Source organism: Gymnoscopelus microlampas, assembly GCF_963454915.1.
Source record: "Gymnoscopelus microlampas genome assembly, chromosome: 1".
Taxonomy (NCBI): Eukaryota; Metazoa; Chordata; class Actinopteri; order Myctophiformes; family Myctophidae; genus Gymnoscopelus; species Gymnoscopelus microlampas.
This window is the reverse complement of record NC_139962.1, coordinates 23,554,149-23,580,666: the sequence shown is the minus strand read 5'-3', so window position 1 is coordinate 23,580,666 and position 26,518 is coordinate 23,554,149. Positions and strand designations below refer to the sequence as shown.

Sequence of the window (26,518 nt, the reverse complement as noted above, 5' to 3'; positions counted from 1 at the left end):
TTTTATACACGTTTGAAGGACCATGACAAAGACTTTTAATGTGTTGTAAAACTGAATGTCACGAAACCTTTAATAAAGTTATATTTTTTTGTTTTGTTTTTGTAAAGCGACTTTGAGTATCGAGAAAATAAATCTAGCTATAGGCTTTATCATGAAGAAAGGTTTTTAATTTAGTTTTAAATATACAGAGTGTGTCTGCTTCACGGACCGAAACTGGGAGAAGGTTCCACAGTTGAGGTGCCAGAAACTTAAATGTTCTGTCTCCTGTTCTAACCTTTTTGGAACCTCAAGCATTTTTGCATACTGGGAACGCACAGGTATTCTAGCAGGTTTCTAAAGCTTGATGAGTTCTTAAGATACAGTGGTGCCTGCATGACCATTGAGAGCTTATATAGGGGGACACTTTTAAATTCTATTCTGCATTTAACCGGGAGCCAGTGCAGAGAGGCCAGTGAAGGAGAGATATGGTTTCTTTTTTTAGACTTCCATCGGCCGTATTTCCCCCGGAAACGATCTTTTTTGACCAATCACATCACTCGTTTCATTCACGGAGAATGTTAACAGATTTGTAAAGCATCAATGTCATTTCCTTGGGCGGTACTTCCGCCAAATTTTGGTACTTCCGTTTAGACACTCAACCGGCTACTGTAGGCCACTGTAGGTCTTGCCCAGTGTGATGCACATATTAGTATCCCACAGTGGGTCTCAAAGTGGGGTCCGGGGACCCCCAAAGGTCCTTGAGTTTTTGTTTCTTTTACCCAGGGGTGATTGGCTGAGCACAAAAGCTCATTTTCAGCAACACTTCACAAACACATTAAAACCGGATATGCTATTTTGGCCATATTGCCGACCCCTATGAGAGAAGTAGCCTAGCTATATCAGCATACCCATATATGGGCAATTTGGCATATGACATCAGGGATCTCCATGCGTGGGAATAAAAGGGACAAGGACTGACAAATACAGAGATCTCCATATATGGCCATAAAAGGGACACGGACTCACAGACACACAGAAGGCCATATCTGTCACATGCAGTGGCACGTAGGTGTCGAACTCTAGAGGTGAGGGCAGTGGCGTTCCCAGGATTTACATTTAGGGCAGGCCCCCTCAATTACCCCCAAAAAAGAAATTTCAACTCAATCGAAAATCGGCGATCGAAAACCGGCGAAAGTTGCCGTTTTCAAGATGTTTTATCCATTATCTCTGAAACTTATTATCTCTAATGTGCAGGGGTGGTTTAATGCAAAACACAGACCACGCAATTGCGTGGGGGTCCCTGCTAAGATATTGTTTATTTTTTTCTCCACAGATTGATCTGCCCCCCCCCCCCCCCATGATGCTGCTTGATGATTTGGAATCTCTCTGTTCAGGGGCGCGTCACGTGATTGCGCTTCCTCCAACCTTACTCCCTCTGCTCTACGTGCGTGCGCGCGCGCGCGGACACTTCAGTTCTCATGATGAGCATTTGGGGGGGGGGCTCTCCTCTCCTCTCCTCTCCTCTCCTCTCCTCTCCTCTCCTGAAGAGCGTCTTTTTCCAAGCAAGGCATCGCGTCGGTCGGACTACAGCTTGTATAAGGATTTATTTGAGCGCCGTGGAATCGAAAACCACAAACATCACCACCAACAACAACAACAACAACAACAATAACAACAACAGCAACACTCCAATTGTTGTTTTCTTTCTGTTTTTGTTTTGTTTTTGTTTTTTGTGTTTTTTACCAGCACGGTTTGTAATAAGGCTCCGCGCGTGGCAGACGGAGCACAGAGGATAGAGGCAGGCAGGACAGGAGGCAGTTTATACAAACCCTTCAACTATCTGTGAGGAAAGCGGATCTTTTTCTAAAAGAAGAACATGTAAGAATCTGCAACCGACCCCTCTCTTGATTGAGGCGAACCTTTTTTTCCCCCCATTTTATTATATCCTAAAATATCAGATCTACAAGCTCACAACATGTTGCAACGTGACACATTGTGAGCTTGTAGATCTGATATTTTTTTGGCAAAGATATTCGGTGTGGACAGGGGGAAAAAAGCGATCAGAGTGAGTGGGGATATTGTTGTGGGGTGGGGGGAGGACGTTTTTTTCGCTTGTTTGTTTGCAGCCCCCCCCAAAAAAAGATGCAAAAAGGCATGCGACTCAACGACGGCCACGTCGCCTACCTGGCGCTGCTGGCCAAGAGGGACGGCACGCGGCGCGGCTGCCTGAGCAAGAAGAGCTCGGACAACCAGACAAAATGGCACGCCAAGTGGTTCTGCCTGCTGCAGAACATGCTCTTCTACTTCGAGAAGAACGACGTCTCCTCCAGCAGCTCATCGCGTCCCTCCGGCCTCTACCTGTTGGAGGGCTGCGTCTGCGACCGGGCGCCCTCACCCAAAGCCCCGTCGTCGTCGCTGTCCTCCTCCTCCGCCAAGGAATGCCTGGAGAAGCAGGTGAGTGTGAGAGGACGGGTTGTATATGGATCGATGAGATCACTCCCATCAGGGGGGCTATTGATCACGCACGCACGCACGCACACACGCACACACACACACACACACACACACACACACACACACACACACACACACACACACACACACACACACACACACACACACACACACACACACACACACAGTGGCGGAACAACTGAAAGCCGGGCCGGGAGGCAGAGCACAGTGATCAGGCCCCCCCCGTGCCACCACGCACGCGCGCACAGCGCGCGTGCGTGGGTGCACATCCCGCGCGCGAAGCGCGCGGAAAATTTTGCGGGTTTGGGTCGGGTCGGGTCACCTTTTGGGGGGCTTTTTGTCACTTTATTTCGGTTTTAGGGTTAGGATAGGGTTAGGTTAGGGTTATGTTGTTTAATTCTTATAGAGGCGGAGAGGCGCCGCGGAGAGGTCGCGGCCCCGGCCCGGTCGCGGCGACCGGGTCGGGGCCGCGGCCGGGCCCTCCAGGGTCGCGGGCCGGGAGGCGGCCGCCTCCCTTGCCTCCCCGGACGCTCCGCCACTGCACACACACACGAGCAGCATGCCCATGCAGTGCATGCATGCACGCACATGCAACAAATCTTTTGAAAATAGCAGATCTACAAGCTCACAATGAGTTGCACTGCGACGCATTGAAATGAGCTTGTAGATCTGCTCATTTCAAGTCAAATGGCCGAAATGTATAGGGCTGAAGTGTTTAATGTATCATTTGTGTTGATAATATCTGCAAAGTAACTAGTAACCAAAAATACCTCAAAATTGTACTTAAGTACAGTAGGCTACTTGAGTAAATGTACTTTCCGCGCACGCACGCACGCACGCACGCACGCACGCACGCACGCACGCACGCACACACACACACACACACACACACACACACACACACACACACACACACACACACACACACACACCACACCACACACATTGAGGGGGAGTGCGCTTTTCTCCAAACAGATCGAGATGCGCTCCTCTCCGCTATGAGGAAACCCCCCTCTGTTATATAACAATCTAATGTTTTTTTTTGGGGCACTGTAAAAATCGCAGTGAATTCCTCAAAGTGAGCGGGTCCATTCGGTTAAGTGTGTACTCTCTCTAGTTATAAATGGATATCTGATGATTTATTGCGAATTTGTGAGGAATCCCCTGTTAAAGAATTTTTACACTGTAAAAATACAGAATTTCTCAGTTTCCGAGTTTCTCGGTTGTTATCCCCTGCTAGACCTATATAAGAAATACATTCATTTATTATTTACAATAAGTTGTCTTTGCTAAAACGACTCTTATTCTATAGGAGTGCTAAAGTCTTATTATTATTATTATTATTATTAGGCTATTATTATTATCCTACAGATATTGTCTCAGGCAGTGATGCTGGTATAGTTCACTTGATGTTATGTAATGGCATCTGCCTATGTTTGCCTCAGTTTGGCACCATGTCACTATCATCCGCCACCTGCCTTAAAATGTTATTACATATTACATAATAAAAGTGCTAAAATAACAGTGGCTCAAAATGAATAGAGCATCAAATGCGACACGTTCAATGCATGATTTGTTATGAGAAGTCTTACATCTTACATTATATTCATCCTCACATTATTCAATCGAGGATTGAATGAATTGCCTTTATTTACGATTTAATGGAACATGTGGGTCATGTTATGAGGGCTGTCAACTTAACCACTTGAACCCCAGCATGGCCTATTCTGGGAGGAACATTCTCCAAAAATATCAGTTCTACAAGCTCACAACATAGATCTGCGACACATTGTTTTTTTTATTACATGGACACACATGTGGACAGAAAAAAGCGATCAGATTGAGTACAGTTGTATAACTCAAGTCAGGTTCTCTAAGACTAGAGGGTTTAAGTGGTTAAAACTGGATCCAAACTTTGCAGGTTGCCATCTTGCGGAGGAAAGCTGCCCGTTTCCCCCTCGCTTTGACGTATTGATTTAGTTCCTGCTGTTGATATTAATAGCATCCCTACCTTGGCAACTGCAGCTCCACAGTTTATAGCAGCTTGAAGGGTCGTTTGATAAGCTCTCAGTCATGATGGCCTTGTTAAGCACAGACTGTGCATAAAAAAAAATGACTAAAAGAATGTCTCACACAAGCTGTACCACTGTAGGCCTATACTGTTTTTGGACAACTGTGTGGTGTCCACAGGGGGAAAGTAATCTGGAAAACAAATGGATTTGAACAGCACGTTAAAATAGGGATTTTCAACCTTTTGAATTTCAAGGGCCACTGACACTGACACATTTGAATTGCTTCTGTCTCTTGTCTGCTACTGTACTCATGTACTGTACAATTTACAAGGTACTTTTACTTTACTTGAGTATTTCCATTCCTTGAAACTTAATGCTTCTACTCCACTACATTCAGAGGCAAATATTGTGCTTATTACTCCACTGCAATGATTTGACAGCAGTAGTTACTTTGCAGATTTAGATTATTATTAGTAATCAAATTATGAATCTAAAATCGACTACACGTTTTGAAAATAGCACATCTATAAGCTCACAATGCCTCACATTGCAACACGTTGTGAGCTCAGTAGGTCGCTATTTTTGAAAAGCCGAAGTATAAAATAGGGCTTAAAGTGGTTAATGATCAATAATGATATAGTACAATAACATGATATACTGTATATCAGGAGTCTTCAATGTTTTTCAGCTCAAGGACCCCTTAGCTGAGAGAGAGATGAAGCAGGGACCCCCCACTACATATTGTATAGAATTGTGGTGCAGATTAAAAATGTTCATAGATTTCATAGATAGCTTCATAGACTTGTTTGACAGCACTTTTATCAATGTTGTATAAATTAATGTTGTAAAAACATTTAACCACTTAAAGCCTCAATACTAAACTTGACCATTGGCTCTGTACTTGGCTATCTCTTTTTTCCCTCTACACCAGTGGTTCCCAAACTGGGGTCAGATACTAGATAGATAGATACTAGATAGATACTAGATAGATAGATGAGAAGGCGCCTGTTTGAGTCCTATACTTGTGGGGACAAATGATCTTGAAGCCCTAGCCTGCTGTGTATCGTCATCCTGATGGTAAAACATTGTATTCACTGTATAACGGGTGCGTTTTATCCTTAGCAATAGCTTTCCCCTTCCTAAGTACCCAGGTTTCATACATTGCTGCCATACTCTCAAGTCGTACCCCAGCTATCTTGCTGGATACATTGATGATTTTACGGAGTTTGTTTTTATTAGCCAATGATTAATGAGCCATACAAACAAAACAAAAAGCTGAATGCACTCTCCACGAAGGATCGATGGAAGAGTAACAGTAAACCTTTTCCCACATTATACTGTCTCAGTCTGCGCATAAAATGCAGCCTCTGCTGACTTTTCTGGCATCAGTGTTGGAATTCCATGTCAGCTTGGAATCAATCTACTACTCAAGTACTTGTATTCCTCCGCAGTCACTACCTCATCCCCATCAATGACTATTTGCTGGTGTGCATCATGAGCACTAGTCCTAAAATCAAATATAAGTTAGTTTTCTTAATATTCAACTGAAGGAAGTTACTTCAGTCAGGACCCGCAGGGGGGGTCTCCAAATTGTTTTGGGGCGTCCCCTGATGATGATAGCTTAATGTGCAACATTATTTTCTCACTCAACAGTAAACTGGCCAAATTGTCAAATATTACCTAAGAAAGGGGCAAACATTGTGAAAATAGCTACAACAAGATCACAACGCCGCACAGTGAGAGCCATTGTGCGCTTGCGTGTGTGTACATGTACATGTGCGCGCGCGCACGCGCACGCACACACGCACGCACACACACACACACACACACACACACACACACACACACACACACACACACACACACACACACACACACACACACACACACACACACACACACACACACACACACACATGCATGCACATACGCCCAAATGGAGTTTGTTGTCTAACCTCAATGTGTCCTCAGGCACCAACAAATCAGTCAGCTCCATATATGGGCATAAAAGGGGGCATGCCCATATATGGGCATAAAAGGGACAAGGACTGACAGATAGTAGGGTATAAGTGGGTAACCACTCCTCCTTTGTGTATCCTTTATTTTTGATGTCACACTGTTAACACATGTACCCATGTACACATGTCCACTGCTTCTGACACTGCGTGTGTGCGTGCACGTGTGTGTGTGTGCGCACGTACGTGTGTGTGTGTGACGGGCAGAGACAATGCAGAGAATAGATGCCAAACCAACTGCCACCTAGCAGCTTATTTTAGCCCCTCTCTATCTCTCTCTCTTCACTCTCTTCATCTCTCTCTCTATCTCTCTCGCTCTCTCTCTCTCTCTCTCTCTCTCTCTCTCTCTCTCTCTCTCTCTCTCTCTATCTCTCTCTCTCTTTCTCTCTCCCGCTCTCATTCTCTCCCTCTGTCATTGTATTCTTTGGAGTGCGCTATTTTAAAAAATAAAATAAGTTATATTTCTCCATTTAGAAAGAAAGCTACGTGTAAAGCACACAGTTACCATGGCAACTATTTGCATGTGAAAAAGTGTGTTTGAAGGGGGTGGGGGGGGGGGGGGGGGGGGGGGTTGGTGGAGAGACAGCGCGTTGTGGTGCAACCCGGGGCGGCATTGTGCTTCGCTTAGCAAATATACTGCAAAACCCTGTTCATATGAGATTTGTTGTCATCGAGGGGGGGGGAGGGTCAGCCTGCATCGACTACACCAGTGATTATCAATCTTTTTGTTAAGCACTTGAACCCATCTATATTCTGGGGGGAATATTAGCCAAAAATAGCCGATCTACAAGCTCACGATCGGCTATTTTTGGGAAAGAGATTTGTTGCAGACGAAAAAAAAACGATCCAAGCACAATTGTAACTCAAGTCTGTTTCTCTAAAAAAAGGGGTTTAAGTTGTTAATTTCAAGGACCCCCAGTTTGATACGCATTAGACCAGTGGTTCTCAAACATTTTCATGTCAATGTATTTTGCTGCGGACCCCCATCTGTAATGATTTTGTGCAAGGGACCTCCAGAGGAGAAGATTTGTGTTTAAATGTATTCCAATATTTTCAAGACGTTTCAAAATGTTTCAGAAATAGCAGATCTACAAGCTCACAACTTGTCGCGATGTGAAGTGTTGTGGAGCTTGTAGATATTGTAGCAATTCTTGAATATCCGAAGTGTAGGGTTAAAGTGGTTAAATGAAGGGCAACTTTGCCAATTTTGCACCCAAACCCTATTTTAATTAAGTGGAGGACATATTAAACGTGATGTTGGAGTGTGTTTTGTGTTTTGTTCTGTGTTTTGATATTTTTTACATGACTGTGATTTTATCACAGTATTTATATCACCGGCGACTGTGACATCATGGTACAGAATGTCAGTTCTTCCTGGACTACAACAAGGAAGATAGATTAAGGACGGGACGTGCGGTTGATTTCTTGTTTTTTTGATGTGCACAGTACGTGCTTTTATTTAACTAATGACAATAACATAAAATGATGGCTGTGGACAAAACACATCTTTGTTCTGAACCAATCTCATCCCAAGCTGCACACAAACTAACCATGTCTCTTATTCCAGTGGAGTTCTACCTAGTTCCAAGCTGCTGCCTCTTATGACCTCTCCCTTCCCAATATGGCACCCACAGATACATACGCCCCATAATCCGACACAGCGGCTACCTTTTTAGCGGCGCTTAAGGTATAGAGCGGATCCTGCTCTATACCTGACTTTGTCCGTGTTCACCGTCAACGTTCTGATTGGTCAGACCCGTCAACGTTCTGATTGGTCAGACCCGTCAACGTTCTGATTGGTCAGACCTGTCAACGTTCTGATTGGTCAGACCCGTCAATGTTCTGATTGGTCAGACCCGTCAATGTTCTGATTGGTCAGACCCGTCAACGTTCTGATTGTTCAGACCCGTCAACGTTCTGATTGGTCAGACCCGTCAATGTTCTGATTGGTCAGACCCGTCAATGTTCTGATTGGTCAGACCCGTCAACGTTCTGATTGGTCAGACCCGTCAACGTTCTGATTGGTCAGACCCGTCAACAAAGTGATTGGTCAAGCTTCACGTGACACATGGCTATAAACACATTATAAACACATATCGATGACAAAATGTATCAAAGGCGCCGCTACCTTCACACAGGGTGTGATTTTATGTCTTTGATTGACACCTAAGAACAGTCTTAACAAGGTGATTGACATCAGTTGGAGGAGAAAGTCTGACTGGATCTACAGGAACCATGGGCTGTATGTAGTCCATTGTAGTCCAGGAAGAACTGACATTCTGTACGATCATGTCACAGTCACCGAAATCATGTTCAAAATATGAAAACACAGACAAAACACAAAACATATATTTATTATGTACTCAACTTCATCAAAATAGGGTTTGGGTGCAAAATCTGAAAAGTTGCCCTTTAAAGACGGGGTGCCATGATTTTCAGTGATCCCCCCCCCCCCCCCCCCCCCCCTAAAACACAATCATCAGGTATTATGGTTATACTAGGAGGAAGATTTTTTTCAAAAAAGTGTACTGAAATTGTTAAAATTATGTTTTTATGTGGACACGCCTCCAGTTCATTAAGTATACCTGGTTCTCACCTTAGCACCTCCTCCATCACCTTAGCACCACCCACCTGTCCTAGTCCCTCCTCCTCCTCATGCCCACACCTGTTGTGTTATGATAATGAGGGGGAGGGTATATTTTTACTATGTCACTAAAGGGCTGTTTTTCTATTGGCACATTGACCCTCAAGGTTTCAGCCTCCAGGTAGAAACTCAAAATAGTCAGAGAAGACATAAAACACCATAAAAACACCACCAGGGGGCTTAATGAAGTTCTATCAACCTCATAGACACGTGAAAAACAGAAAAAGTGCAAAACCATGGCACCACCTCTTTAACTAAGACCAACCTCAGACCACGTGTTGAGAACCCAGAGGGCAAAACATGTTTTGGTTTGTGGAAATCAGTACAAATGGTAAAAAATGCTTGACTGGGATATGTGGTCTCGATCGCTGACGGATAATGTCTCCATGGTAAAATAAATTAATGAATTAATAAAAATCTACCGCCAGTGTGCTAAATATAGCCGCCTAAAAGGCTTGACACGCCAGCTCACAGGAAGTGCGAGAGCCGGGAAGCAAATTTTATTGACAAAGAAAGCCCCCCCGCACTGCCGACGATGCCGCGGCTCATCAGGAAATATGGAACATTACTCCTCTGCTTCACACATGATTTGCTGTCGGCATTTGGAAGAGGGTTAAAAATCCAATATATTGGATTTGTGAGGGTCTATTTAAAATCCATCAGTGTTACGTAATATGATGCTTTTCCTACCTGCTGCACCTACTTAACCAACCAACCTACCTACAGTATTACTGTAGGCTACCTGCCTACCTACAACCAGTGGTGAACAAAGTATTCAACCCCAGTACTTGAGTCAAAGTATAGATACTCAAACATTACTCAACTATACATGAAAGTTCCTCTGTCATATTTGTACTTGAGTAAAAGAACTGGAGTAATTGCTTTTCTAAATACTAAGTAGCCTTTTCAAATAAAAACAAACAATTAAAATTTCAATTCTATTGAATGTAAAAAATAAAATAATAGCAGATTTACAAGCCCACAATGCTGCTATTTTCATGATATTTTAAATAGGGCATAAGTGATCATAACATACTTTTTCCCTTCCTAGAAATGTACAAAATTTGTCTTTGAAATGTAGTGAAGTGAAAGTCAGTATCTGAAAATACAAATACTCAAGTACAGAAAATGACCATAAAATGTACTTGAGTACAGTACTCAAGTATATGTACTTAGTTACTGTCCCTCCTGACCTACCTACCTACCAACCTACCTGCCCGCCTGCCTGCCCGCCTGCCTGCCCGCCTGCCTGCCTGTCTGCATGCCTGCCTGCTTTGAGTGACTTCACATATTTACTGATCATTATATGTTTTTGTGTGTGGACTCCAGGAATACTAGTGACCACTTTGTGGAGGCTAATGTAATGGAGATCCAAATAATATATTATAATACCTACCGACCTACTAACCTTCCGACAAAGAAGCCGGGCTGTGCTATTTATTTATTGCGGTTGACCGGCATTTTTTATTTATTTTGGCCACATAATTGCTAAGACTTTACCGTACATTTGGTACGGTTAATTGGTGAGAGTGGTGTTCATTTATCTATTCGTAAGTTTGAGAGGGTAAGAATGGAACCAAATCCATTTGGTTTGCACCTTCTCAGAGTTAAATTAACACTCAGGATTTTGCCGTGATCCAGAGATGAGTTGCCAGGTTACAGACAGGATGTGCAGATGTTATAATGAATCTCCAAGGATCCGTCTCTGTCTGTCTCTCTGTCTGTCTCTCTGTCTGTCTCTGTCTGTCTCTGTCTGTCTCACTGTCTGTCTGTCTGTCTGTCTGTCTCTGTCTGTGTCTGTCTCTGTCTGTCTCTGTCTGTCTCTCACTCTGTCTCTCACTCTGTCTCTCTTTCTGTCTGTCTCTCTTTCCACGTAGCATTTTCATGCTTACTCTCAACTAATGTGATGCCCGACGGAATGCAGGCCCCTTTAGTTAATGCATTACCCGTTGTACCCTTCGTCATAGTACCTGTTGTACCCGCTGTCAGAGTACTTGGTGCCTTGTATCCATGCTATAGTACTTGGAGTCCAGTCTATGACATCACTATGACGTCATATTGATGACATCAGGGATCTCCATATGGGGATTTGCAGATTTACCAATATTTTTGGAGAACCACTGATCCGGCTGACTTCACAACAGGCACCGCACTCCCTCCTGTCCTCGGAAATACACACCCCGAGTTGGAGATGCCACATTACTTCATGTAAACAACTTCACAGTGTCTTATATATACAGCAGTTTAGGTAGGAACAGTTCAAGCATATTAAAGTGCAAGAAAAGGACAGGAGAGGGAGGAGGTGTTAGGGATGGGGTGGTGGGGGGGGGTAGCGTTTCCTTTTGTTCTTCTGTCAGATTGTTTGTGTCTGAGGCTAATCTTGTAAAACTGCTGGACCAAATTTCTTCACCTTATTGTTTGAGAATATTGCTTCACCTTATGTTTGAGAGTATTACTTCACCTTATTGTTTTAGAGTATTACTTCACCTTAGTGTTTGAGAGTATTACTTCACCTTATTGTTTGACAGTATTACTTCACCTTATTGTTTGACGTACGTTTATTTATTTTTTTGGATCCCTATTAGCTACTACCTTAGCAGCGTTTCCTTCTGTTCTTCTGTCAGATTGTTTGTGTCTGAGGCTAATCTTGTAAAACCGCTGGACCAAATTTCTTCACCTTATTGTTTGAGAATAGTATGACAGTATTACTTCACCTTATTGTTTGACAGTATTACTTCACATTATTGTTTGACACTGTTACTTCACATTATTGTTTGACAATATTACTTCACCTTATTGTTTGACAGTATTACTTCACCTTATTGTTTGACAGTATTACTTCACCGTCACGTTTAACCATGACAACCAGAAGGCTCTTGAGCTGCGGACGGAGGACGTTAAGGACTGTGACGAGTGGGTGGCGGCCATCACACAGGCCAGGTATGTCATGTGACCTCTGACCAATCACCTCTTAAAGGGGCATTTAAACCACTTCTGGGGTAATTTTAATGTCTACTCAGCCTTCCTTCATAATCTCTGGGACCCCAATCTACACTGTAAATTCCTTATTTAATTCTCAGAGTTACGGATGTAAGAAGAAACAGTACATTACAGTAAGGGAGTTACTGTGTGTGTATGTGTGTGTGTGTGTGTGTGTGTGTGTGTGTGTGTGTGTGTGTGTGTGTGTGCGTGCGTGCGTGCGTGCGTGCGTGCGTGCGTGCGTGCGTGCGTGCGTGCGTGCGTGCAGTTATAGGAACCTGGCCACAGAGCATGAGGGCCTCATGCAGAAGTATCTCCATCTCCTCCAAATAGTGGAGACAGAGAAAACTGTTGCTAAGCAACTCCGTCAACAGATTGAGGATGGAGAGATCGAGATAGAAAGGCTAAAATCTGAGGTAAGTTGCCTTCAGAGGTATGGCGATTTTATGCTAACATGTTTGTGTGTGTGTGTGCGTGTGTGTGTGTGTGTGTGTGTGTGTGTGTGTGTGTGTGTGTGTGTGTGTGCGTGTGCGTGTGCGTGTGCGTGTGCGTGTGCGTGGCGCGGGTGTGTGTGTGTGATTTTATGATATAGTGTGTATGTGGGGTGTCCGTTTTTGAATTACGAGGTTCCCAGTTCTATTCCCAGCTCCTCCTGGCCTAGGGTCGAAGTGTCCTTGAGCAAGACACTTTACTTTGGTGCCTTGCATGGTTTCCTCCGCCGTAGGTGTGTGAATGTGTGTGTGAATGTGTGTGTGTGTGTGTGTGTGTGTGTGTGTGTGTGTGTGTGTGTGTGTGTGTGTGTGTGTGTGTGTGTGTGTGTGTGTGTGTGTGTGTGTGTGTGTGTGTGTGTGTGTGTGTGTGTGTATGGATGAATGTGAAATACTGTACATTGTAAAGTGCTTTGGAGAAAGGCAAAATAAATCAAAATAAAAGGCAGAGAGAGGGATGATCAAGCGTGATTCAGACAGTGCCGTACCATGGTGTCGTGTAACAAAAATAGCCGATCTACAAGCGCGTAGACCTGCTATTTTGGGCACACAACATGCGAGCGCCGGCGGCGGCTTCAGGACGACCTTGTTTAACATGTCTGAGTGTCTTCCCATTCTTATTTATTCAGCCCAGATCAAACACACATCTCTTTATTGTGCTAATAGGCTGTTTCCATTTGAATCCATGTTTTCAATATGCATGAATCAGCTCCCATTGTACTCCATGCAGCAACCTTCACCTGAATATCGTCCCTGTGGGGCGGAAACCTTGTAGGTCCAAAACCTTTTTAATGATTATTTAAGAATATATAAAATAGTGAAAATCTACAAGCTTGTAGATCTGCTATTTTTACTTCTTTTGTACGACACTCTTGTATGATGTACGTCATTAATTTACACAAAAAAATATATATACAAAAATATAGAGCTCGCTTACGGCGCTTTTTCAATACATGGTCACTCGACTCTGCTTTTTCAGAATAGAGGCAAATGGTCAATTTATATAGCAGTTTTTTTCAAGCACTTTACCATGTGCATTAGGCTACACTCGCCCATACATTCACACACCCACCACGGCGATGACGGAGGAAACCATGCCAAACTGCTCAGTGGGGGCAGTTCAGTGTCTTGCTCAAGGACACTTTACTGTCAGACTGACTGACTGACTGACTGACTGACTGACTGACTGACTGAATGAAATAATTCTTGCTCTTTGTTGTGACAGATTGCTGGACTGCTGAAGGACAATGAGAAGATCCAGTCCAGCCCGGAGGTCCCACCCAGTGATGACGACACAGAGATCAAGAAGATCAAAAAGGTCAGCTCTGCCTGCAGTGGAGAAGGGCTGAAACTATCCATTTTCTTCTTGGCGATTAGTCTATCGATTACTTTTTCGATTCATCCAATAGTTGAGAAGCAAAGACGTTTTTTTGAGAATTCATGTTTTTTATTTATCAAAGAATTGATGTAAACTGCCTGAGGAAGAGTTTTACGGCAAAAGCATTGCAGAGATGTTTTGCCATTTGTTTGCCTAAACAGAAGTTGTAAAAATAGACATAGGCCTATTTTTCTAAATACTTCGTGAAAATTTCAGATCTGTTTTAAACTTGATGTAACTCCGCTTTGAGAGCTGAATGTTAGACCCCGCCCGCCCACTGTGTACAGTGCTGGAATGGGGATTTTGTCCCCTTGTTTCTCCAGTGTTTGTTTACATCAACCTCCAATGCGCATTAACATAATTTGTATTTCACTGTATCTCGACGACACTGTAAACAAGGGCAACCTCAGTCCTTTCGAGACTAAATCGTCTTTGTCGGGTGGAAACCTCATTATGTCCAATACTTTTCAGGATTCAAATTCAAAAATGGCAAAAGTAGCAGATCTGCAAGCTCGAAACGCGGCGCTTCACTTTTGTGAATTGATCTGATCTGATCTGATCTGATTTGATCTCAGGTCCAGAGCTTTCTGCGCGGCTGGATCTGCCGCAGGAAATGGAAGACCATCATCCAGGACTACATCCGCTCGCCGCACGCCGAGAGCATGAGGAAGAGGAACCAGGTGGTGTTCAGCATGCTGGAGGCCGAGGCAGAGTACGTGCAGCAGCTGCACATCCTGGTCAACAACTTCCTGCGGCCGTTGCGCATGGCCGCCAGCTCCAAGAAACCTTCCGTCACCCACGACGACGTCAGCAGCATCTTCCTCAACAGGTGACTGGCAACAGAAACACACTATTTCCAAACATCACTTACTGCAGCCCAGAAGGTTAAATCCGTACTTCACCATAGGTTGAACACCTGTACTTCGGAATGAGCAATTAACCCTTTAAGACCAGGAATGCATCTTTGGCTATATTCAAAAATAGCAGATCTACATGAGCTTTTAGATCTGCTATTTTAGAAAAATCTTGAACATTTGTGCAAATCTGTGAATATATATATTATTAAAGCGAACATTTTTAACTCAAATCTTTGCTTCTGGGGATTCTACAAATGTCTTCTAAATCTCGTAAAACATTTTTTTGAAAAAACATATGTTGCTATAATCAGTGGTTCCCAAACTTTTTTCATGTCAATTTCTACATTGCAGTATTGATACTTTTACTTAAGCAAGGAAATGTAGTACTTTTTTCACCACTGATGGTTTGAGAGACATGACCACCTGTTTCTGTTGCAGTGAAACCATCATGTTCCTTCACCAGATCTTCTACCAGGGCCTGAAGGCCAGGATAGCCAGCTGGCCAACACTGGTGCTGGGTAAGACAGCTTAGAAACCTTAACCACTCAAACCCCATATTCTGTACAGCACTGTTTCCCAAACAGCGGGACCCATGTTTGGGTCACGGACCAATGTTTATGGGTCGTGATTAAATATATATACCGGTATATATATTTCAAAACTTGACTTTTTTTTTTACTTTTCATTAACAATAATTCCAACATTTTTCAAAATTGTTTCATAAATGAAATTAAAAAATCTATTAATTTCCATAAATACATTAAAGAAAAACATTTAGGAAGTAGTGAAAATAGCAGATCCACAAGCTTGCAACACAGCGCGAAGTGACGCGTTGTAAGCTTTATCTGCTATTTTCACTATAGTTTGACTGAGTTGTGAGCTAAAAAGTTTGGGAACCACTGCTGTACAGTACTTTGTCGTATGTCAAACAGCGAAAATAGATCAGCTATTTTGGAGAATATTCTCCTATACGCGTTGTGAACTTGTAGATCAGCTATTTTTGCAGTGTGACACTGTCATATGAGGAAGTATAAATCAGTCTTAAAGGGATATTTCACTTTCAAACAAATGTTGGGTCATTTTATCGTCTACTCAGGCTTTTGAGAGCACCCTGGACAGTTTTTAAGTTGCTTGATTCAGTATTTAGATATTTGACATTCATTTTATCAGACACGCCCACTTCCTATACAAACCCATTGTAACTTCAAACTCTTTAACCATGTTAGATTCATCGGAAACACCCGTCCTTGGTTCTGATGACTGATATTGTCCTTCTAATATGTGAGGAGACCGTGTTTTTTGATTGCTTTTTTCATTTATTGTCTCCGCCAGGCCGAAAGGCTTGGCGAGAGAGTATGTTTTACCCTCTGTCCGTCCGTACGTCCGTCCATCCGTCCGTCCTGTCCGTCCGTTAGCAGCTAATCTCTGGCACCGTTGGCCCGGCCGCTGTGAAACTGTGCACGCACACTCCCTGGATGCCAATTCAGAACCTCTGGCCCAAATGTTTCAGATTGGCCCGTTATAGCGCCACCAGGAGGCCGATATGTGCAAAACACATTTATTGATACTACTCCTACAGATCTTGTCCAAACATCACACAAATCGGTACACAGTATGTCTATAGTCATGTGATCAACACGGATTTATCCAATTTCCCATATTCCATCGTGGTTGCCTTAGATTGGCTTCCAAAGTTTGCAGGAGTGATCCGTTTTGAACAAAATGCCTCAAATCATGAACACAGCATGCAATTTCCGTGAAATTTTGCCCATTCCCATTAGGACGAGGAAGAACTACCATTTGATTTTTTTCAAATCAGCGTCATGGTGGCGCTATAACAGGCCGATTTGTGTTTTTACCTGCACCGATCTGTGTAAAACTTTGTATGCACACTCCCTAGAGGTCAAGGAAAAACCTTTGCCCTGCATTTTTCACATCTGCCTTTTATAGCGCCACCAGGAGGCCGACTTATGTAAAACATGTTTTTTTATATTACTCCTTCCGATTTTATCCACATTTCACGCAAATCGGTACACATGATCTCTATAGTCATGTGATCAAGACGGATGTGTTAGATTTTTCATATTCCATCCTTATTGGCTAAGATTTACATCTAAAGTTTGCAGTAGTGGCTTGTTTTGAAGAAAATGCCGCAAATCATGAACGCAGCATCCGATTGCGGACAAACTTTGCACGCACATTCACAATATGTTGAGGAGCAAATGCCACCCTTTTAACATTGGCCTGTTATAGCGCCACCAGCAGGTCTAATTTAGCAAAACAATTGTTTTGAACAAAATGCCTCAAATCATGAATGCAGTGTCCGATTGCCGTGCAAGGCCTAAGAAGAAATGGCTACCTTTTCACATTGGCCTATTATAGCGCCACAAGGAGGCCACAATAACCTACCTGACCTGGCAGAGACCTGTGCTCCGAGGAGCACTTTTTCTAGTTTGTAATAATTGTTTGGGGAAAATGAAAAAACTAAATACCAAAAAAATTAAAAAAGTAATCGAAAAAACACGGCCCCCTCACGTATTAGGAGAGGGCAGGGTGAGTCACCAGAACCAAGGACGGGTGTTTTAAGTTGTTAATACACCGTCGGGCATGTCCATATTTGGCCAAAATCCACCCGCCAACGATTTGCGATGATGCCAGGGATCTCCATATTGTACTGTACTACAGGGTCGGGGCGCTGCGCGCCCCTCCCCCCTAGCCGCTGCGCGGTGCTTTGTGTTTGTTGGTCTCTATAATATATAAAGCCATAATAGGAGATGTTCCCAATGGAGCTATGCCCAAATATGGAGTGTGTTTTCAAAGCCATAATAGGAGATGTTCCCAATGGAGCTATGCCCAAATATGGAGTGTGTTTTCTGACCTCACTTGGGTCTCGTTGGGCGGTGGTCGGCGATGACGCTAAGGAACAACATGGCCGACTGTAATGTTGTGAGTTTGTGTTTGCTGCAATTAATTATGCTGCGAGGGGGCAGATGTGTGCTGAGCAGTATGAAGTGGCCTACAGACTGCGCGTAGTAATTCTGCACGTTGTGGCGTGTCTTGTTAGTGACATTGATATGTTGTTTTTGTGTTTAGTCCCACACAGTGGCAGTTTTTTTTGGGGGGTTTTGGGTTTAGAAATGTATATATAGAAGATAGATAGATAGATATGGGTGTGTGTCCCTATGTGAGGATAATCTAAGCAAACAGGCAAACCCACAGACAAAACATAGAACTTGAACTTTGTATAGTAGATATGGTTCAGGGATACGCTCGCTAATATGACAGCTATGAGCGTTGTAATGCATTATTTGTAGCAGTGCTGCGTAATAATGTTGTGATTTGAGTCTCTCTGTCTTGACATGCATGAGCTACCATGCAAATATTGGGCCCAGTATGTATTTACTATTAGCTTCCTGATATATTTGTCATTGCTGTTTTTCCACCCTTAGTATACAGTTGATATTAATCAATTATCATTATTCTTGTGTCATTCTTTTTTGTTATCGTCTTTACATTTTTTACAATTCACTATAAATTCTACTCTCTGCAGCCGACCTGTTTGACATCTTGCTGCCCATGCTGAACATCTACCAGGAGTTTGTAAGGAACCACCAGTACAGCCTACAGATCCTGGCTCACTGCAAGCAGAACCGAGACTTTGACAAACTGCTCAAGCAGTACGAGGCCAAGCCTGACTGTGAGGAACGGACACTGGAGACCTTCCTCACCTACCCCATGTTCCAGGTAACAACATGCCTAATCTATTTTATATCTTGAGTTAAAGGAGCCCATTATTCAACCTTATCTTCAAATAATTGGTCCTCAGTAATGATCAGATGTCACAATTTCTGTCTAATCACCCTGGCCCTCATTTATCAACGGAGCGTATAAACCGGCTTATATTTTTCCATATAGGCCTATTCGGTCGTACACCAACGTCAAAGTCACATTTATCAACGAATCTTATACAGGCAATCCTAGCGTACATTGGGTCGCAGCCTTGATAAATGTCACGGCTGAAACCGAGCGTCATTTAAATAACACGCCCTTAAATATTCTCGAAACACCCTGATTTTACGACATGGAGAACCAGAATACGACCAAATAAACCATGGAAAGCCAATAAGAAAGAGTTTCCCCTGTCTCACCACACACGCACACGCCCCTCTCTCTCTCTCTCTCTCTCTCTCTCTCTCTCTCTCTCTCTCTCTCTCTCTCTCTCTCTCTCTCTCTCTCTCTCTCTCTCTCACACACACACACACACACACACACACACACACACACACACACACACACCCGTAGCGGTACAATCTTTGTCACGTAGGCTTGTAGCCTACTGACATATTATGATACCAATCACATTGCCATGAATGGAATACGTTTGTATATTCATTTATTTAACCCATACCGAGCAGTGCGCAAGCAGTCATGTAGGATATTCCCCGTGAGACTCGGGCGGGCGGTGATCCCGTGCTGCCACGTTAATAAGAGATTCGATAATCGGGTTTATATCCTTAACCCAGCCAGGTTGTGTAGCCTACATAACTCTCTATGACATAACTCCATAACATAGGACAAGCTAATGTAAGTTTGTAGACCTCACTGTCCATGAAAAGATGGTCGGGGCTTCCGAAAATGCTCTCGCAGAAGCGCTCGTATATTTTGAAAATAGCAGATCTACAAGCTCACAACACGTCGCGATGCGACCTGTTGTTTTTATATTAAAAATAATATTATTTATTAGTGTGATATATATACATTTAGGAGTGGATTATGTGTCCAGATGCCTGTCAGACAGTCAGACAATGCTGCTCCGCAGGTCTAGAATGGAATAAACGGGCGCAGCCAACGTCAACAACTGGTCTCGACCAGACATGAGATCTCAGCGTACGGTAGGATGAAGCCAACGTCAGGATAAACTGATAAATGCCGAAAGTTGCGGTGATCTCGCCGTGCGCCCATTATTTGGTCTGCGGCGCGTTGATAAATGAGGGCCCCTGTGTCTCAGAGCAGAGCTGTGGACAGTTCAGAAACCTGCCTACCGGTGAAATCATCGGTAGGCAGGTTTGGTCATTTCAAACAATCTGAAATAATTTTTATTATTGTAAGAACAACTTGGAATCCTCATCGATGATGTCATTGGTAGGCACGTTTCTGAACTCTCCATAGGCAACCAATTAGACACAGAGTGAGTAAATGGAAATTGTGCCATCTTAAAATAAGCATTAGTGAGAACCAATTATTTGAAAATAAGTTTGAAGATGGGTGAAGTGCTCCTTTAAGGCAAACACTGGCTTTGATACAACCTCTCTCTCTCTCTCTCTCTCTCTCTCTCTCTCTCGCTCTCTCTTTCTGTCTCTGTCTCTCTCTGTCTGTCTGTCTGTCTCTCTCTTTCTTTCTCCCTTCGTTTGTGCTTTTTTTTTTTAGATTCCTCGTTACATCTTGACGCTGCATGAGCTGCTTGCTCACACGCCCCATGAGCACGTAGAAAGAAACAGTCTGGAGTACGCCAAGGGCAAACTGGAGGAGCTGTCCAGGTAACCAATCAATTCTTCAATCAATCAACCAATTAATCAATCAACCCAAAACTCTATACTATATACCCTAGATAAATCAATGTAGTGATGTACTATGCCGGGCCCAGAATGTTTTCTTACTTTCTTACTTTCTTACTTTCTTACTTTCTTACTTTCTTACTTTGAAACTTTCTTACTTTGAAACTTTCTTACTTTCTTACTTTGAAACTTTTCCCCCCTGTTTTTCTCGCAATTTAGTCGTTATGTCAATTCCAATTCCCCCATGTACTGTAGTTCCATGTCACTGCTGACTGGAGGAACATGCTATTTGTCTTAGTTCAGCTCCATACTGAACAGGCTCCCAGACCAGCTTGTAGGAGGCGCTGATGCACTCACAGACACAGTTAGGAATGTATTTTATTTGTTATATCCATTTGCTAATCTGCTCCTTTTTGGACAGGTCGTGTTTGTTAGTTAACAAACAAACTGTTCTACATAACTTGTTGGTAGTAGTAGAATTGAAAAATAATTCCTGACGTCCTGAATTTTCAGAATTATGCACGACGAAGTGAGTGAGACGGAGAACATCCGGAAGAACCTGGCCATCGAGCGGATGATCGTTGAGGGCTGCGAGGTGCTGCTGGACACCAGCCAGACCTTTGTGAGGCAAGGTAAGAAAAACTACAGATCGAACACCTTTTGACAAAGACTAAAACTAAGGGCATTTAAACACACAATACAGTTTCAATTGGTTATGTTTTTTTGTTTTTTTTTTAAGGCTTGTATTTATTTCAGATGGAAAAAGCTTTTCCAATTCTATTTTTAGTTTGAGTAAACTAGAATTTGGTGTGCAGGCTCTCTGATCCAGGTTCCTATGAGTGAGAAGGGGAAGATTACGCGAGGCCGGCTGGGCTCTCTGTCTCTGAAGAAGGAAGGAGAGAGACAGTGTTTCCTCTTCTCCAAACATCTCATCATCTGCACCAGGGGCTCCGGGGGGAAACTACACATTACCAAGGTACACTGGGCTTCCTTTACTTTACTTCACTTTATTTGTTTATTTGAGAGGGACAATATAATATTAATGAACAATGCATTCAAAATACAGCACAATACTGTGCAGTTAAGAAGCTGTGTAAATATACAAGGAGTAATGTTCATCCCCAGTCCCTGACACACAACAATAAAACAGATACCACAGCGAAAGACAATTCTTTCTCAATATGAAAATGACATAAACGATGGAGCTTGCACAATGCTCCATTCTGTAATGTGGCAATAAAGTTGTAATGTGGCAATTCTGATTCTGAACAGACTAGAATACAGAATCATTGGGTGTGTCTACAGTATGTATCCTCCAAAGATGATGATACGATCTCCCACCATGCAACAGCACATGTATGTACATGACTGAACACAGGCCTTTCCCTTTTGTGTCGAATATGACTGGTCGAAGTGTCCTTGGGCAAGACACTTACTGCTAACTGCTCCACGCCACTCTGTGGGCAGCGATCAGCTGGGTTGAGCTGAAACCAAATCTCCCCCGGGGGAGCAAGTAGGTCTATGTTATTATTATCAACCATCTTCCAGGAGAAGGTCTCTGGATTGAATTCTCACAGATCATTTTAAGAACGAGTTGTATCCACCAAATATGTACAGTTCTCCATTGTAAGCAAAGGCTGAATGAAAACTGCATTGTTTTGGAAGAAGCTGTGCAAAAGATGTGTTCAGGCCTCTCCCCCAGCAACATCTATCAATGATTCTGTTTTTTTTTGCCTGGGATCCAGCCTGATTCACTACGTTCGGCGGATTTTTTTTCTCACTTCGCTTCTCTGGAAAGGCTCCTATTTGACTCGTTTGGCAGAACTACACTGGGACTACATATGTTACATACAACGTCGTTGCTGATTGGATGTTGTTCCAACGAATCACGAATCACAACGATCACACTGGTGTTTATGTCCCGCCCCGCACCACAGACCAATCAGAAGAAAAGGTGAGAAAAGAAATCCGCCGAAGGATCCCAGGCTACTGTTATTTATGATCCTCAGAGGATCAGTGCCCAGACACAGTACCTGTCAAACTACTTCTCTAGAGTGAGTGATGCCCATGGGCTGAAAGATGGGTAAAAAATGCATTCTATATGCTTCCACCAAAATGTGGAATGACCTACCAAAAGACATGAAGGTTCTCGACTCCTTACCCAAACTCAAAACTAACCTAAAATAATGTCTGTCCACAAAATGCAAGTGAACATAGTTTAACTCCTTGAACATCTTGATAGTAGAATCATCTGCCCCCTACCCCCACCCCTCCTTTCTCTGTAAATATACCTTATGATTCTACTGAGCTTTATTCCAATATGTATTGTATTGTATTGTATTGTATTGTGATGCCAACCCTTACCTATGGGTCGGAGAGCTGGACTCTCATCGAAAAAACATCAGGACCCTGGAGAGGTTTCACCAGCAAAAGCTGCGGGCAATCCTGGGAATTGGCTGGGAAGAGCGCATTACCAACAATGACGTTCTAACCCGTGCCAGCCTCCCAAGCGTAGAAGCGATCATCTCTAAGAACCAGCTGCGCTTCTTTGGGCATCTATGTCGCAGGGAAGACTCATCCCTCCCCAAGCAGACCCTGTTCTGTGAACTGACTCATGGCTCTAGGCTGGTAGGAGGCCCAAAGAGACGGCTGAAAGACCAGTTCAAACAGCTACTTAAAAAGACCAAGATTCCTATTGACAACTGGGAAGCCATGGCAGCGGACCGTGCAGCCTGGCGCGGCACAATAGCCAATGGTGTCCGGATACTTGAGGCGGACCGGGCACGAGCAGCCGAAGCAAAGCGTCAACAAAGACACCAACGTCTCTTGTTACCCCGTCCACCTCCAACACTTCCGTGTCCAGACTGCCCCCGACTCTTCTACTCACACCTTGGACTCCACAGTCATCAGCAGGCACACAGACGGAGAGATCAACCCAGCTAGCTCAAGAGGAGAGGAAATGAATCAGATGAGGAGAACGGATCCTCGTTTTCGAGGCCGCCAAGATGGATTGTATTGTATTGTATTGTATTGTATTGTATTGTATTGTATTGTATTGTATTACTGATTAATTGAGTACAATGGATCACAATGGGCTGGGGGGCTTGTTTTATCCGTTTAACATTGCCTTTGACTGTACTTCCTGTACTGTTAATAATCGTGTTAATGTATTCAATCAATCAAAGCCAGCAGTTGGTCTCTGTGTCAAACACTCTGATGTTGTACTCCCTCTGATCCCCCTCGGCTGCCAAACACACACATCATTGTCCCGATGATGGTGGCAAGCTAACCTGATGAAACAGGTGGTGGAGTGCCTCTGGTGTTAATCCATTAAGACCAGGAACGCATCTGTGTTCATTTTAAGATTTATTTGGCTATTCAAAAATAGCAGATATACAAGCTCATAGCGCTATGAACTTGTCGATCTGCTATTTTTGAAAAATCGTGAAAGTTTGTGCAAATCATTGAATATGAATATTTTTTTAAGTAAACATTTTGAACTCAAATCTTTGCTTCTGGGGGTCCCTGGAACAAAAATATTTTGAGATGGTGGTCCACGGCCAAATACATATCATTTTTGGAGTATTTGACATGAAAAAGTTTGAGCACCACTGATATTATAGCAACACACGTTTTTTTCAAAAAAACTGTTGGATTTAGAAGACATTTGTAGAATACCCAGAACCAAAGATTTGAGTTACATATGTTTGCTTTAAAAAAAAAGTTTGATTTTTCAAAAATGTAAAAAAAATGACACAGATGCGTTCCCGGTCTTAATGGGTTAATTAAGGACCAGACCATCGTGGTCGTGTCCAACTGAGAGATGTCATTAGTGCATCCAGTCAGCTGCGGGTGTATCCTCCATGGACACACATGACCTCCCCAAAGACACAGACTGTGGTACTGCCTCGCCTCGACTCAAATTGGCTTTTGTGATCCCTCTAGTGAGTTTGGATTGCCATGGACACACTTCACAGACATTGCTCTTCGTCACCTTCTTAAACTAATGGCCTTTTTTGAGGAAAATTATATTTTTGTTATTGTCCTGTATTTGCTGTTACTGCCAGAGCTGTGTAACAGTTATGCCTCTTGGCCAGTTCACACTCATAAAAGAGGCTCCATTCAGATACACATTCAGCAGAACCTTCATCACACACACAGTAGATCAAACTGGATTTGTAAATATTGCTCTGTAAAAGAGTGGCGTCCTAAAGTGTGCGCTAAAAAAGTACAATATTTGTACAATCTCAGAGTTGCACAGGATAACACATTTTGTGTTCCTATGTTTGAACCCTTCTACAGAATGGAGTGATATCTCTCATTGACTGTACACTGATGGAGGAGCCAGAGGGGACAGATGATGAGTGTAAGTTCAATGCACAAAGAGATAAAATGACCGACACAAAGACAGTTCTTTTATGTCTGTGTAGCAGTATGGCAGCAGCATTACAGTTTACTGTCAAACTAATTTACATTTTATTTTTCCCCAAAAAATGTACATATAAATAAACAATGTGTTTGTGTGTTCCAGCCAAAGCAGCTCAGAGTGTTCAGGACACGGAGCACCTGGACTTCAAGGTGATGGTGGAACCTAAAGAGAGCCAGTCCTTCACCATCATCCTGGTGGCCTCCTCCAGACAGGAGAAGTCAGCCTGGACCAGTGACATCAGCCAGGTGTGTGGCACATTGTGTGTGGCACATTGTGTGTGGCACATTGTGTGTGGCACATTGTGTGTGGCACATTGTTTAAAAAATGACGCATTCTAAGCAATAAGCCATAAGAGGCCATGCTTTACAGTGAGCGAGGAACAGCTAAGGTGTATTTTTATTAGGCGTGTAACAGTTAGTTGAACTGATTGATTTAGTCAATTGTAAAAAAGACTCAATGTTTTTTTAATTATTTTTTTTGTTGTAGTACAGTAGCTAAAATAGGGAAAATATCAGATCTACAGTGAGCTTGTAGATCTGATATTTTCTGATATTTTGTGCTTGACAACCATTGTATGGTGAAGTATAAAATAGGGATTAAGTCGTTAATCAGATACCAAAAGAAAATAAATCGTTTTGATCTTTCAAGTGTAAAAAACGACAACAAATGTTTAAAAAACACTTCATTATTCGATTAATAGAAAAAGTAATCGACAGAATAAATGCTAAGGAAATAATCGATGGTTGCAGCTTAACGCCCAATACATAAAACACCAGAAAAGGCTAAATGTGTTTAGCTACTATATGACGTCATTCGGGTGGGCGGTCTCAGAAGTGATTTTGCGTGTTCGGTGCAACACAAATGACACTGTTTTCCGAGTAAGAACTCAAGATTCTAACCCTAGATTGTGAACTCACTCCCTCCCTGTCTGTCTGTCTGTCTGTCTGCCTCACAGTGCATCGACAACATCCGCTGCAATGGCCTCATGATGAACGCCTTTGAGGAGAACAGTAAGGTCACCGTGCCGCAGATGATCAAGTGAGTGAGGTGCCACACAGGGTCGTGCATCACATCACATCACACCACACACACATCGTCGCTGTCAGGCAGAAACCTTGCATGTCCAAAACTGTAACCTTTCAGTAAATGGAAGAAAAAAACACCTAAAATAAATACCTAATGTCTAAATCCCACAGACACACATAACCACTTTCACTCTCAAAATTGATCAAAATAGCGAAAATAAGCGAATAGATTAGCTATTTTCGCGGAATGTTCGCCCAGGCACGCTAGGCTTCATGTGGTTTGAAAACATCCCTGACCCCTCCGTCCCGCTCTGTCTCAGGTCGGACACCAGCCTGTACTGCGACGACGTGGACATCCGCTTCAGCAAGATGATGAACAGCTGCAAAGTGCTGCAGATCCGCTATGCCAGCGTGGAACGCCTCCTGGAGAGGCTGACCGACCTGCGCTTCCTCTCCATCGACTTCCTCAACACCTTCCTGCACTCGTACCGTGTCTTCACCAGTGCCGACGTGGTGCTGGACAAGCTCATCACCATCTACAAGAAGCCCATCAGTGCCATACCTGCTCGGTGAGTGACAGTATAAAGTTAGAGCAGCCAATGTCTGTGACCCTTTTTTCCTCCCAATTTAGTAGTTATACCAAGTCATTCCTCCCACCACCTGCCAGTGAGGAGCCCCCACC

At 43.2% G+C, this 26,518-nt stretch overlaps 1 protein-coding gene across 1 annotated transcript in view; it reads left to right on the top strand.

Moving 5' to 3' along the window:
* Window positions 1-2,121: 2,121 nt before the first annotated feature.
* The window catches only part of LOC311059507 (ras-specific guanine nucleotide-releasing factor 1-like), a gene marked incomplete at both ends in the record, with an annotated part of 41,757 nt that continues 17,360 nt past the window's right edge, over window positions 2,122-26,518 (top strand). Inside the window, 14 exons of the mRNA XM_084077513.1 lie at window positions 2,122-2,433; window positions 11,959-12,065; window positions 12,373-12,520; window positions 13,818-13,910; window positions 14,546-14,799; window positions 15,266-15,345; window positions 18,378-18,571; window positions 20,255-20,364; window positions 20,896-21,014; window positions 21,198-21,358; window positions 24,685-24,748; window positions 24,914-25,056; window positions 25,767-25,849; window positions 26,157-26,405. Coding sequence (XP_083933639.1) covers window positions 2,122-2,433; window positions 11,959-12,065; window positions 12,373-12,520; window positions 13,818-13,910; window positions 14,546-14,799; window positions 15,266-15,345; window positions 18,378-18,571; window positions 20,255-20,364; window positions 20,896-21,014; window positions 21,198-21,358; window positions 24,685-24,748; window positions 24,914-25,056; window positions 25,767-25,849; window positions 26,157-26,405 — 2,117 coding nt within the window. The remainder of the gene's footprint in view (window positions 2,434-11,958; window positions 12,066-12,372; window positions 12,521-13,817; window positions 13,911-14,545; window positions 14,800-15,265; window positions 15,346-18,377; window positions 18,572-20,254; window positions 20,365-20,895; window positions 21,015-21,197; window positions 21,359-24,684; window positions 24,749-24,913; window positions 25,057-25,766; window positions 25,850-26,156; window positions 26,406-26,518) is intronic.